The sequence below is a fragment of the Mustelus asterias genome, chromosome 3 (genome assembly GCF_964213995.1).
Source record: "Mustelus asterias chromosome 3, sMusAst1.hap1.1, whole genome shotgun sequence".
Taxonomy (NCBI): Eukaryota; Metazoa; Chordata; class Chondrichthyes; order Carcharhiniformes; family Triakidae; genus Mustelus; species Mustelus asterias.
In genome coordinates this window covers 154,692,746-154,708,215 of record NC_135803.1, presented here as the reverse complement: position 1 = coordinate 154,708,215, position 15,470 = coordinate 154,692,746, and the positions used below count along the sequence as shown (strand labels likewise).

General features: G+C 48.2%; 1 protein-coding gene across 4 annotated transcripts in view; it reads right to left on the bottom strand.

Moving 5' to 3' along the window:
- LOC144491740 (monoglyceride lipase-like) overlaps positions 1-15,470 on the bottom strand; it is an 80,640-nt gene that overhangs the window by 51,903 nt on the left and 13,267 nt on the right. For all 4 annotated transcript variants that reach the window (XR_013497494.1, XM_078209983.1, XM_078209984.1 and 1 more), the window contains one exon: positions 5,804-5,910. Coding sequence is in view for 3 of the 4 variants with exons in the window: in XM_078209983.1 (XP_078066109.1) it covers positions 5,804-5,910 (107 nt within the window). In the remaining variant the exon portion in view is untranslated. The remainder of the gene's footprint in view (positions 1-5,803; positions 5,911-15,470) is intronic.

Genomic DNA, 15,470 nt, shown 5'->3' with positions numbered 1-15,470 from the left:
TATTAGTATGTAGATAGGCTGGAAAATTGGGCGGGGATCCTGGATTCAGGATTCAATCCTGGACCGGGGAGCGGCGCGGGCTTGGAGGGCCGAAGGGCCTGTTCCTGTGCTGTATTGTTCTTTGTTCTTTGTTCTTTGTTCTTTGTCCATGTGCATAGATCCCTGAAAGTTGTCACCCAGATTGATAGGGTGTTAAGAAGGCGTACGGTGCGTTAGCTTTTATTGGTAGAGGGATTGAGTTTTGGAGCCATGAGGCCATGTTGCAGCTGTACAAACCTCTGGTGCGGCCGCACTTGGAGTATTGCGTACAGTTCTGGTCGCCGCATTATAGGAAGGATGTGGAAGCATTGGAAAAGGTGCAGAGGAGATTTACCAGGATGTTGCCTGGTATGGTGGGAAGGTCTTATGAGGAAAGGCTGAGGGACTTGAGGCTGTTTTCGTGAGAGAGAAGAAGGTTAAGAGGTGACTTAATAGAGGCATACAAGATGATCAAAGGATTAGATAGAGTGGACAGTGAGAGCCTTTTTCCTCGGATGGTGATGGCTAGCACGAGGGGACATAGCTTTAAATTGAGGGGTGATAGATATAGGACAGATGTCAGAGGTAGGTTCTTTACTCAGAGAGTAGTAAGGGCGTGGAATGCCCTGCCTGCAACAGTAATGGACTCGCCAACATTAAGGGCATTTAAATGGTCATTGGATAAACATATGGATGATATTGGAATAGTGTAGGTTAGATGGGCTTTAGATTGGTTTCACAGGTCGGCGCAACATCGAGGGCCGAAGGGCCTGTACTGCGCTGTAATGTTCTATGTTCTATGTTCTACCATGCAGAAGGAGGCCATTTGGCCCATCACGTCTGCACCAATCACAATTCCACCCAGACCCTATCCCCATAACCCCATGCACTTATCCTTGCTAATCCCACTGACACTAGGGGCAATTTAGCATGGCCAATCCACCTAACCCACACACAAAGAACAAAGAACAAAGAAAATTACAGCACAGGAACAGGACCTTCGGCCCTCCAAGCCTGCACCGACCATGCTGCCTGACTGAACTAAAACCTCCTACGCTTCCGGGGACCATATCCCTCTATTCCCATCCTATTCATGTATTTGTCAAGACGCCCCTTAAAACTCATTAACGTATCTGCTTCCACTACCTCCCTCAGCGGCAAGTTCCACCGGAAGGGTAGGGGGTTTTAGTTCAGTCGGGCAGCATGATCGCTGCAGACTTGGAGGGCCGAAAGGTCCGTTCCTGTGCTGTAATTTTCTTTGTTCTTTGTTGTCCACGTTGCTGCCAGACCTGCTGAGTTTTTCCAGCACTTCCTGTTTTTATTTCAGGTCCCCAGCAGCTGCTGGAATTTGCTTTTGGGATGCTGATGATGGAGTTTGGAAAGTTGGCTGTAAGGTATGATTCTGTGCGTACGATTAGGTCAGATTTGACCAGCCTATGGCGACAGCGCTCCCAATTCTAATACAGTGAGGAGGACTTTGTAAGGTTGACAGGGGTTTGATTTACTTGTTTCTGGTGACTTAGTTGATATTGGGTGACATGGTCCGGTTTTATCCTTATTAGACCTTCTCCCGGCAGTTTGGTACATGTGATTGGTTTACTAGACCATTTCAGAATACAGTTAAGAATCAACCACATTGCTGTGGCTCTGAAGTCATGTGGAAGCCAGACCACTGTATAAACGGTTGTAGTTACTATATATGGAAAATTGATAGGTTTCCTTCCTTAAACGTTCTGAGGTTTCACTCTGCTAACGTCACAAATCACAGATCTTTCCTATGTTTACAGAGGTCCAAGTATTTTGTTTCTAAAGTTTCTGTGGAAACATTAATCCATCTTGTAACCCAATAGCTTATAAAAATGCACATCCCACTTATGTCAGCAGTGAGAATCCAGGTTTAATTTGCCATCTCTGAGCATTGAAGCTAATTATAGCTGGCTGGATAGCTACCCACAGCACGATAGATCTTCCTGCTCTGTATTGACACTCATTGGAACCCCTGCTGGAACTGTACTGCTGCTATCTTTGAACAGCTCCATATGGTCGTATATCTCAACACTAAACTGTGCCAACATTTCAATACCATCATTGTCCTGCATTAATATAGCACCTTTAATGTGGGAAATGAGAGAGTTGACGAAGTGTTTGGTCAAGCAAATGGAGTTTTAAGGAGGAGAGGAAAAGCATCGGGGAGATTTTGGGAGGCAATTCCAGAGTGTAGCAATAGACAACATAATGCATTTCCCTCAACGGGAGGACAATAATAAAGACACATATTTAATCATTGGATTTGGTGCAGGAAAGGCAGCTGGGTTATTGGAGAAAGGTGTTGAGTTATTGGAAAAGGGTGTTGGGTTATTGGAGAAAGGTGTTGGGTTATTGGAGAAAGGTGTTAAGTTATTGGGGAAGGGTGTTGGGTTATTGGAGAAAGGTGTTAAGTTATTCGGGAAGGGTGTTATGTTATTGGAGAAGAGTGTTGGGTTATTGCAGAAGGATGTTAGGTTATTGGGGAAGGGTTTTGGGTTATTGGAGAATGGTGTTGAGTTATTGGAGAAGGGTGTTGGGTTATTGGAGAATGGTGTTGAGTTATTGGAGAAGGGTGTTGGGTTATTGGAGAAGGGTGTTGGGTTATTGGAGAATGGTGTTGCGTTATTGGAGAAGGGTGTTGGGTTATTGGGGAAGGGTGTTGGGTTATTGGAGAAGGGTGTTGGGTTACTGGGGAAGGGTTTTGGGTTATTGGAGAATGGTGTTGGGTTATTGGAGAAGGGTGTTGGGTTACTGGGGAAGGGTTTTGGGTTATTGGAGAATGGTGTTGGGTTATTGGGGAAGAGTGTTGGGTTATTGGAGAATGGTGTTGAGTTATTGGAGAAGGGTGCTGGGTTATTGGGGAAGGGTGTTGGGTTATTGGAGAAGGGTGTTGGGTTATTGGAGAAGGGTGTTGGGTTACCGGGGGAGGGTTTTGGGTTATTGGAGAATAGTGTTGCGTTATTGGAGAAGGGTGTTGGGTTATTGGAGTAGGGTGTTGAGTTATTGGGGAAGGGTGTTGGGTTATTGGAGAAGCGTGTTGAGCTTTTGGAGAAGGGTGCTGAGTTATTGGAGAAGGGTGTTGGGTTATTGGAGAAGCGTGTTGAGCTTTTGGAGAAGGCTGATGAGTTATTGGAGAAGGGTGTTGGTTTATTGGAGGAGGGTGTTGGGTTATTGGAGAAGGGTGTTGAGTTATTGGGGAAGGGTGTTGGGTTACTGGGGGAGGGTGTTGAGTTATTAGGGAAGGGTGTTGAGTTATTGGAGAAGGGTGTTGGTTTATTGGAGAAGGGTATTGGGTTACTGGAGAAGGGTGTTGAGTTATTGGTGAAGGGTGTTGTGTTACTGGGGGAGGGTGTTGGGTTATTGGGGAAGAGTGTTGGGTTATTGCGGAAGGGTGTTGGGTTATTGGAGAATGGTGTTGGGTTATTGGGGAAGGGTGTTGAGTTGTTCAAGAGGTTACAGTGGAAAATATTCAGTCATTGCAGAGGCCGCTTGAAGGGCGAATGTATCAGGACTTGCAGGAACCCGTGATCTTAGAGAATTATGGGGACGAAAGAGATTACAATGAGGTGGAGGGGCCAAGACCATGAGGGCATCTGAATATGAAGGAAAGAATTTTAAATTCACAATGCTGTGGGAACTGAGTCAATGATTAGAGAGGAGATAGGGGCTTTGTGTGGGTTTTTCTTAAACTTATACTCATGGAATTGTATAATCATAGAGTCCCTACAGTGCAGTAGGAGGCCATTCAGCCCATTGAGCCTGCATTGACAACACTTCCACCCAGCCCATCTCCCCGTAACCCCATGTATTTACGCTGCTAATCCCACTGACACTAAGGGACAATATTAGCATGGCCAATCAACCCAACCCGCACATCTGTGTACAGTGGGAGATGGACCCAGAAAAACAGAGGAACAGAAGATTCCGCCAGCAAAAAGGGCCAGAACGTTTGGCCACTGCTTATCTACACACCCAATCTAAAATATCAATGAGTACTTGTATTTACATGACACGTAAAGCAATAAAATATCCCTGGACAATTCACAGCATTTGTTGCTCATTCCTAAATATCAGTTGACAAGGTGATGCTGAACCCTCTTCATGATCTACTGTCGCCCAGCTGAGATTGGTACACCCCTAGTGCAGGTTGGCAGGGAGTTCCCGGACTTGCACCCCATATTGACTGTGTGGATCTCCAGGTTCTCCACTCCCCTTCCCCCACCCCCACCCTCAGAACTGAGCCTCCTTGTTGGATTCAACCCCAACCCGGTCTCAGACGGAGTGAGTATCACACCCGGATCTCAATCCCGAGGGATATTCATAAAACATTGGATTATGGAGCATTGTACGGTGGGGGGGTGGACAGGGGGAGAGGAGGGGTGGGGGAGGTTATTCAGCTCTGTGCCCGGGTGGAGTGTAACAGTGCACTTTACAATTGGATTCATGATTTAATTACACGTCGCTCAGGGGAAAACGGTGTAATGTCCTATTAAAAAGAATGCTCAAGTGGAGGGTCCACAAGTGTGCAAACTGATGCGTGAGGCAATCTGCCTTGGGGTGGTTCTGGGTCAAACACCGGCTTGTGATCCCTGACCTCAGTGTTCCCCCGGAGCGGCCTGTCTGTGTCTGCGGGTCTGCTCAGAATGTGAACTGGCCACCACCAGCAATTAATTTGTTGTCTGCCATTTTAAACCCGGATACTGTGCTGTGCGAATAGAGCGAAGAACAGAAAAGATAGAACCATAGAATCCCTTAGAATCACAGAACATTGCAGAAGGAAGGCATTCAGCCCATCAAGTCTGCACCGATTCTCTGAAAGATGACCCCACCTCTACCCTTCCCTTGGCCCTATCCCCGTAACCCCACATATTTACTGTAATGACTTCAGGCCATTGCGGTTGGCCTTTTGGAATAAGGAGTCAATTGATGGGCCAATCAGGGAGTCTATTCTTTGTATTTAACTTGGAGTGTCAGTTCCTCTGGCACTCCCGGAGGTAGACTGCTGACTGTGAGCACTGTGTACTGCTGTTGGAATTGTAAATAAAGCGATTTTGGTGAAGGAACCTCTGCCTCCAAAGACTTATTACATTTACCCCACTAATCCACCCAACCTACACATCTTTGGACACTAAGGGACAATTTAGCACGGCCAATCCACCTAACCGGCACATCTTCGGACTGTGGGAGCACCCGGAGGAAACCCACGCAGACACGGGGAGAATGTGCAGACACCGCACAGACAGTGACCCGAGGCCGGAATTGAACCGGGGTCCCTGGCGCTGTGAGGCAGCAGGGCTAACCCACTGTGCCACTTCCTGCCTCGTTATTTGACCTACGTCTGTTCGTGACCCAGAAAAAGCTCAATCTCAAATTCCTATCCTTGTTTTCGATTGCCTCCCTGGCCTCCCCTCTCCCTCCAGCTCTACACCACCCCCTGAGATCTCTGCACTCTTCCTGGCTCCTTATGCTTACTAGTTTTCTTCACTCCACGTTTGGCAGCTGTGGTCTAATTCTGCTCCTATATCTTACGGTCTTATCACGGCCATCTTCATTGAGCCATCTATGGATGCATTTGCAATCCAGCGTGACAGGTAGTTTCAGAAAGTTTGGGTTGAGGGGAAAAGGAGAAATCGACAGTGATATTTTGAGTATTTGTCTTGTGTGTACAGCCCGTCAGCAGATATCAAATGACAATGAGGCAAAGCACATTCCTGACAGATCGCAGCGACAGAGTTAAGAGGCGGCAGATGGTACTTACCGTGATCATGTGAAAATACAAACAGGGATTGCCTCAGAAGCATTGTGACAACCTCGGTGTAGCGGCCACTGTGTTCCCCAGCACCGTGTATTATCATCACTAACGCCCTGCAAAAATTAGGCCAAAGAGGAATTCAGAAGTGGAAGAGTGAGCATGAATTTAACAAACCTTGTCATTCAATCCTGATTTCACCTCTGTGATATTAACTATCTGAGCGAATCTCGGCCAATCTGGTGCAGATATCAATGCTTTTGGTACCTCCAGACTTGTCTGTTTATTTTTATTCATTAGTGGGACATTGGCGTCACTGGCTGTCCAGCATTTATTGCCCATCCCTAGTTGCCCTTGTTCAGAGGGCAGTTGAGAGTCAACCACATTGCTGTGGCTCTGGAGTCACATGTAGACCAGACCGGGTAAGGACGACAGACTTCAGATGGGTTTTTCCTGACAATCGACTATGATTTCATGGTCATCTGTAGATTCTTAATTCCAGATTTTTTTTTATTGAATTCTAATTCCACCATCTGCCGTGGCGGGATTCGAACCCGGGCCCCCAGAACATTAGCTGAGTTCCTGGATTAATAGTCTAGCGATAATACCACTAGACCATCACCATCCGCCTTTCACGTTCCATTTGCCTGTTCCCCCTGTGTTCACTGACCGATTTTGGCTCCAGCTTCAGCAACTCAGTTCTGTCAAAGGGTCACTTAGACTTGAAACATCAACTGTGGGGGGGAATCTTACCAAGTGTTGTGTCCAGCTAGAAAATCGGCAAATTTCTCTCCAGGTCTTACGACGCGCTGCCTAAAAAAATCAAGGGGGTGTGTTTCACGCTGTCATACAGGGGGCGGGGCCTCAATTCACTGGCCGAACCCCAGCTGCACCCGGATCAGCCGCCATCTTTAAATGGCTTCCTAATCAGAACCTGAGTAAATCTCTCCCCCAACTCACCACAGAATTCTCAGGGGCTCCCCTCCCCACCCCAATCAGCGACCCATTTCCCCCCTTCCCCTCGATCATCACCCCCTCCTCCCCACAGTTGGAGCCGGCACCCATCCCCCTCAATGTCATCACTGACTGTTCCTTCGTCCACTCCCAGTCCACAACCAAATGGATTATGGGCGGCACGGTGGCACAGTGGTTAGCACTGCTGCCTCACAGCACCAGGGACCCGGGTTCAATTCCGGCCTTGGGTCACTGTCTGTATGGAGTCTGCACGCTCTCCCCGTGTCTGCATGGGTTTCCTCCGGGTGCTCCAGTTTCCTCCCACAGTCCAAAGGTATGCAGGCTAGGTAGATTGGCCATGCTAAATTGCCCCTTAGAGTCAGGGGGACCAGCAGGGTAAATACATGGGGTTACGGGGGTTGGGGCTGGCTGGCATTGTTGTTGGTGCAGGCTCAATGGGCCAAATGGCCTCTCCACTGTCAGGATTCTATGATTCTTCTATTCTTTGAAATCTGAATGAATCCACCCTGCCCCTTCCCCAGAGGCTTCCACCCAGGCCTTGGCCCAGGTTGACACTGTCAGACTGACATGGGGACGATGCCAACCTGGTAGTGCCAACACGTGCCAAGGGGTAGTACCACGGGGCATTGCCAGACAACTGTCTGGCCATGTCTCTCTGCCCCCTGGGGTTATACTGACCTTTATGCCCCCCCCCCCAGGGAGACCCCCACAACAGGTTCACATCAAGGTGCCCTCTGAATATCCAGTGAGGGGAGAAGTCTCGGAGAGTGTGCTCACTAATGACATGCGAATGTACTAAAATGAGCTTCCTGGGATCCCGCAGCCTGTTTCAGGTCACTCTATCGGTAAGGGGGCTGGAAGATTAGAATTCAGAAACTCAGCGGAAGGCAAATTGTGCTTTCCGTGTCTCTCCGGATTTTTAATGTGCGCCGCCATTCCCGTGTGTTTCTCTCTCCACAGACTCTGAGCCGCTGAGTTTCTCCAGCACTTTCTGTCTTTATTCGGCTTCTTATACTCGTGTTCAAATCGCCCACTGGACCTGGCCACTTTCCATCTCTCTCAACTCTTCCAGCTCTCTGCAAACTCAAACTTCCTCCAATTCCGGCCTCTTGTGCATCCTCAAGTTCCTTCACCTGATGACCTTATCTTCGACTATCAGGGCCCCAAGCTCAGGATTTCCTGCAATAGACTCTCTGCCTTACTTCCTTTCTTTTAGATGTTTCCCAAAGCGACCAATCTCTAAGAACTGCAGAGAACAGATCATAGAATCCTACAGTGCAGAAGGGGGCCATTCAGCCTATCGACCACAATCCCACCCAGGCCCTATCCTCATTACCCCATGCATTTACCCTAGCTAGTCCCCCTGACACTAAGGGGCAACTTAGCATGGCCAATCCACCTAACCCGCACATCTTTGGATTGTGGAAGGAAACCGGTGCACCCGGAGGAAACCCACGCAGACACAGGGAGAATGTGCCAACTCCACACAGACAGTGACCCAAGGCCAGGAATCGAACCTGGATCCCCGGGGTTGTGAGGCAGCAGTGCTAACCACTGTGCCACCGTGGCACCCAGATGAAGGATCTTTGGTCCATCCTATCTATGCTTGCTCTTTGAAAGGGCAGTTTAATTACCCTTGCTCCTGCTGTCCCCACAGCCCTGCAAATATCCCCTTCTGAGAATGCACCCTACTCCCATTCGAAAGGTATTTCCTCTGCACTCAAGATGGACGTAGGAAGTATTCTTACCCCTGTTGGCCTGTTTGTAAGCAACAGATCACAATAACCAATCAGATTACAGCAAAACATGGGGGCCTGGCCCAAGGAAGAACTGGTTTGTTATTGGTGAAGATGCAGGTCTGGAAACTGGACTGTTTTTAAAAAGATCCATAATCACTGGAAGCTAAACTGAATTGGCTTTTTTTTCAGTGTTTCATACAGAATGTTGACGTTTGATTTAAAATGTTCTGGGTTGTCTGGGCTGCTGTGGTGGAATTTGTGAAGTTTTATTTATTAGTGTCACAAGTAGGCTGACATTAACACTGCAATGAAGTTACTGTGAAAATCCCCTAGTCGCCACACTCCGACGCCTGTTCGGGTCAATGCACCTAACCAGCATGTCTTTTAAAGTAAAGTTTATTTATTAGTCACAAGGCTTATGTTAACACTGCCATGAAGTTACTGTGAAAATCCCCTCGTCGCCACACTCCGGTGCTTGTTCAGGTACACTGAGGGGCAATTTAGCATGGCCAATGCACCTAACCAGCATGCCTTTCAGACTGTGGGAGAAAACCGGAGCACCCGGAGGAAACCCACGCAGACATGGGGAGAACCTGCAAACTCCACGCAGACAAAGACCCAAACTGGGAATCGAACCTGGGTCCCTGGCACTGTGAGGCAGCAGTGTTAACCACTGTGCCATCATGTCACAGCATGGCACCAACCTGTGCCAGGGGATAATCCCAGGGGGTGATACCAGGGGGCAGTGCCAGGGGATAATGCCAGGTCACTGCCTGGCCACATCCCTTTCCTCTGGAGGCTGTGTTCATCTGGATGATTCCCACGACAGTTTCACGTCTGGGTGAACCTGTTGAAAACCTCATCAATATGACGTCATGTTGGTGTGGTTTGAGAAATGGCGGGGGCTCAATATCCGGTGGGGGGGGGGTGTCTTTATCCGTATGGAAATGTGTGCAATGTATCTAAATCAGGTTCACACCCATTGTGGGTGGAATCCTGATGATGTCGCCAGCAAGGGGCGGCGAAAATCGGAAGTCACGATCTCAGGCTTCATTGGATCTTGAAGCCAGCCCCCAAACCACGGACGGCAAACGCGGTCTCAAGATCCCGCGGTCTCAAGATCCCGTCCTGGGAAATATTTTCTTCTGTTTCTTAATGTTAGTGATTTGTAGACATTTGTAGAAGCTAAATTGGGGAACACCTTTTCCATACAGTGTTCGTTGGGGAAGTCATGGCCTAGTGGTATTATCGCTAGACTATTAATCCAGAAACTCGGATCATGTTCTGGGGACCCGGGTTTGAATCCCGCCGCGGCAGATGGTGGAATTTGCATTCAATTAAAAAAAATCTGGAATTAAGAATCTATTGATGACCATGAAACCATTGTCGATCGTCAGAAAAATCCATCTGGTTCACGAATGTCCTTTAGGGAAGGAAATCTGCCGTCCTTACCCGGTCTGGCCTACATGTGATTCCGGAGCCACAGCAATGTGGTTAACTCTCAACTGCCCTCCAAGCGCAATTAGGGATGGGCAATAAATGCTGGCCCAGCCAGCGATGCCCCTGTCCCACGAATGAATTTTAAAAATTCACCATGACTTGTTGTAAATAAATAATGCCTCCTTTCTGTTTAAAATCTGATCGAATTCACTGGCCTTAGCATCTCTCCCCCACCTCCCCTCCTCTCTCTCCCACCTCCCCTCCTCTCTATCGACACTGTCTTCCCCCTCCCCTCAGGGCTTTAGCTGGCTGTAGGATTGGGTTTCCTGTACGATGCAGATCCCCAGTTTCTGCTGAGTGACAGCTGCTGCCTCGGTCTCTCTGGGTTAGACAGCGAGAGAATCGACAGGTTTCCCTGCTCCTTTTTACTGCCCTGGGACATGGATTGGACAGTGTGTGAATGCATTGGACAAGGGTCAAGCAGCCTGAGCTCAAAACATTTGGAAAGGTGAGTTAGGCAATGGAGCCTCAGGAGCCACATCTCAGCAAAGGGTTAATGGCTTCAGCGGAGAAAGGAAGGAGAGAGAGGGACCGAACTTGGCAGAGGAAAGGAGGGACAGAAAACAATGGAGCTCTCGCTTTGGCTGCCATCCCAACTGGTAAGTGTGTTGTTTACTAAACAAATGAGTATGGTAGAATCCCTACAGTGCAGAAGGAGGCCATTCAGCCCATCACTCTCTGAAAGAGTATCTTACCCAAGCCCTCACCCCCACCCTATCCCTGTAACCCCGTGCATTTCTGTGGCCAATCCACCTGACCTGCACATCTTTGGACTGTGGTGGTTTGGACACCGATCCCAGGGTCGGACAAGACATGAATATTCGGCCCAATGTTGGAAAGAGACAAGGGAGACATAACAAAAGTCCAGGGATAGGAGGTAACAATGTTATGCGGAGAGTATCATTCCTGCACCTATTCCATTGCATTTACTAACTTCCCGACACATGCTGTTATTTCCAAACCATGACATCAAACCCTAACCATTTTAATTTCTTCCATCTTTTCTCCCTGACATACACAGGACACATGGCCCTCAAGGCAACATTATGGTTAAAATGAAATGTATTAAGAAGGGACAGTTAATGACTCCAATCTGTTCAATATAAGACCCTGCCCCCTCTCTCAACCTGCCCAGAACCTCGGACTCCATCTCATCACGGCGGCACAGTGGTTAGCACTGCTGCCTCACAGCGCCAGCAACCCGGGTTCAATTCCGGTCTTGGGTCACTGTGTGTGTGGAGTTTGCATGTTCTCCCCGTGTCTGCGTGGGTTTCCTCCGGGTGCTCCGGTTTCCTCCCACAGTCCAAAGATGTGCCAGTTAGGTGGATTAGCCATGTTGAATTGCCCTTAGTGTCAGGGGGTTAGTAGGGTAAATAAGTAGGGTTATGGAGATAGAGCCTGGGTGGGATTGTTGTTGGTGCAGACTCGATGGGCTGAATGACCTCCTTCTGCATTTACAGATTTTATGATTTCCAACTCCCCACTTTCACTGATCTTACTTCTAGGCCGGAGTTTTACCGCCCCGCTCGCCACGGGAATCGGAGTGGGCGAGGCGCGGAAAGGTCCGTTGACCTGGGGCGGGATTTTCGAGCAAGACCGTAAAATCCCGCCCTTAACCTCTGACCCCAGCCCACAATCCTTTGACCCCACCCCATATCTCCGGCCCCACCCCATTAGTCCTCAGCTGTTTTCCCAAATGCGGATGCTCCAAATTTCATTGACGCGGTTTTATTCTGTTGGGAGTCATGAGTTTGTGCTGCTTGCAGTTATTGATTGGGAATTAGGGAATGAATGCTTGTGGTGAGGTGCCCTTACCAAACTCCCAGCATCTACCTGCAGTCCAATGAACTCAAACTCGGAAAACACGTGGTGTATGTCTGGATTTCTGACACATGTTCCCAGCAGGGATGTTAAGTCAGAAAGTCACAGAATTGGAAGGGCAGAAGGAGGCCATTCAGCCCATCCTGTCTGCATCAGGTCTACAAATGAGAAACGCACCGAGTGCCATTCTCCTGCCTTCTCTCTGCAATCCTGAGTGTTGTTCCTTTTCAGATAACAGTCCAATTCTTTTGTGAAAACCACATTTGAATCTGTCTCCACCACACTCTCAGACAGTGCATTCCAGATCCTAACCACCCGCTGTGTGAATCTGTCTCCACCACACTCTCAGACAGTGCATTCCAGATCCTAACCACTCACTGTGTGAATCTGTCTCCACCACACACTCAGACAGTGCATTCCAGATCCTAACCACTCACTGTGTGAATCTGTCTCCACCACACTCTCAGACAATGCATTCCAGATCCTAACCACTCGCTGTGTGAATCTGTCTCCACCACACTCTCAGACAGTGCACTCCAGATCCTAACCACTCGCTGTGTGAATCTGTCTCCACCACACTCTCAGACAGTGCATTCCAGATCCTAACCACTCACTGTGTGAATCTGTCTCCACCACACTCTCAGACAGTGCATTCCAGATCCTAACCACTCACTGTGTGAATCTGCCTCCACCACACTCAGACAATGCATTCCAGATCCTAACCACTCGCTGTGTGAATCTGTCTCCACCACACTCTCAGACAGTACATTCCAGATCCTATCCACCCGCTGTGTGAATCTGTCTCCACCACACTCTCAGACAGTACATTCCAGATCCTAACCACTCGCTGTGTGAATCTGTCTCCACCACACTCTCAGACAGTACATTCCAGATCCTAACCACCCGCTGTGTGAATCTGTCTCCACCACACTCTCAGACAGTACATTCCAGATCCTAACCACCCGCTGTGTGAATCTGTCTCCACCACACTCTCAGACAGTACATTCCAAATCCTAACCACTCGCTGCGTGAAAAAATTTATCCTCACGCTGTGATTGCTTCTTTTACTAATTACCTTAAATCTGTGCCCTCTGGTTCTCGATCCTTTCACGAGTGGGAACAATTTCTCCCTGTCTACTCTGACGACCAAATCTCCTCTCAGCCTTCTTTTCTCCAAGGAAAACAGTCCCAAATTCTGCAATCTATCTTCATAACTCACATTCCTCATCCCAGGAGCCATTCCCATGAATCTTTTCTGCATTCTCTCCAATGCCTTTACATCCTTCCCATAAGACCATAAGACCTAGGAGCAGATGTTAGACCATTCAGCCCATCGAGTCTGCTCCATAATTCAATGATCTTGTGGCTGATCTGATATTATAATCCTCAACTCCACTTTCCGGCCTTATCCCCATAACCCTCGATCCCCTTACCGATTAAAAATCTATCTATCTCAGCCTTGAACATACTTAACCACCAGCCTCTACAGCCCTCTGCGCTAAAGAATTCCACAGATTCACTCCCCTCTGAGAGAAGAAATTCCTCCTCATCTCTGTCTTCAATGGGCGACCCCTCACTCTGAGATGATGCCCTCTGGTCCTAGACTGTCCCACAAGGGGAAGCAACCTCTCAGCATCAACCCTGTCAAAACCCCTGAGAATTCTATACGTCTCAATAAGGTCGCCTCTCATTCTTCTAAATTCCAGTGAGTACAGGCCCAACCTACTCAACCTCTGCTCATAAGGAAATCCCTTCATACCCAGGATCAAGCCAGTGAACCGTCTCTGGGCTGCCGTTTTGTAAAGTGCAGCGCCCACAACTGGACACAATACTCCAGCTGAGGCCAAACTAGTGCCTTTGCTCACCAGCCTGGTGTGCAGTACCGTATCAAACGCCTTTTTAAAAGTCCACATACATCAGTCACATCAACAGTATTACCCAGTTGGTTTAGCTCAGTTGGCTGGATGGCTGGTTTGTGATGCGGAGTGACACCAACAGCGCGGGTTTGATTCCCACCCTGGCTGAGGTTATTCATGGGAAACTGGGACTTTTAGTCTGGAGCGTAGGAGGCTGAGGGGTGATCTTATAGAGGTCTATAAAATAATGAGGTGCATAGATCAGCTAGATAGTCAATATCTTTTCCCAAAGGTAGGGGAGTCTAAAACTAGAGGTCATAGGTTTAAGGTGAGAGGGGAGAGATACAAAAGGATCCAGAGAGGCAATCTTTTCACACAGAGGGTGGTGAGTGTCTGGAGCAAGCTGCCAGAGGTAATAGTAGGAGGGGGTACAATATTGTCTTTTAAAAAGCATTTAGACAGTTACATGGGTAAGATGGGTATAGAGGGATATGGGCCAAATGCGGGCAATTGGGACTAACGCAATGGTTAAAAAAAGGGGCGGCATGGACAAGTTGGGCCAAAGGGCCTGTTTCCATGCTGTAAACCTCTATGACTTTATGACTCTATAACCCTCCCTCAGAATGTCCAGCAAGTTAGTTAAATATGATTTCCCCTTCAGTTCACCCACATTTGTCCATGTGACTATAACTTTGTCCCGAATTACTCATTCTAGATGTTTCCTGACCACCAAAGTTAAACTGACCGGCCTGCAGTTGCTGGGATTGTGCCAACACCCTTGGGGATATAGAGGTTAGGCAGGGATGTGGAGTTGAGTCAACATCAGTCATAATCTCATCAAATGGTGGAGGAGGTTGGAGGGGCCAAATGGCCTTTTCCTGCTCCTATTTCTAATGTTTTCACACTACTTTGCTCCCTCAATGCTACTGTTTGGATTGTGCTTACTCTGGAGAAGTAGCTTTTTGAGGCACATTCTGAGGATCATGAATGTCGAGGGAGGTTACTGTCGATCAGGAATTTCTGGCTCCGGTCCCAGGTGTTGGGGAGGGCTGAGGAATGGGAGAAATCAGAACAAACAGAGCAGGAAATAACTGGTTCATGTTCTCTTTTGTTGACATTTTGTAGTGTGGTGGGGACGCTGAGGGTGTGACTTTTACAGTGTTAGTTACCAGTAAATGAAAGGACATGTTCCACAGTACTCCTTTGTCTTCTGGTTTGTACTCTGAAGGACAATGTTGTAACTCCAGTCAGCATGTCACATGCTGAGTCGCTGTTTCGCGAGTTCCTTGTCCAACCACATTTCAGACTGCGTGGCATTGTCGTGCTTAGCAGGAACCAGCTTATCAGCAAAATCTCTGGGCTTTTCAATGTCTGCAGTCAATATTGACAAATCCAATGACTCGGTCAGCAACTTCCTCCACCCTAACAGCTCGTGGGCAAAATGAACCTGAATGTTTCAGCTAATAAATTGTAGTCCGTAAGGCTTAACCCTCTCTCCACTCGCATTGTCTGTACCTGTAAAGACTTGGTTACCTGTTAGGACTCGCATTCCAACCATTATCTTGCAATTGAATCTGTGTCTATGTATGCCCTGTTTGTGAATCGAACTCTCCACTCACCTGATGAAGGAGCGATACTCCAAAAGCTCGTGCTACCAAATACCCCTGTTGGATTTTAACTTGGTGTCGTGAGACTACTTACTGGGCCTCAGGTCACTGTCTGTCTGGAGTTTGCACATTCTCCCCGTGTCTGCGTGGGTTTCCTCCGGGTGCTCCGGTTTCCTCC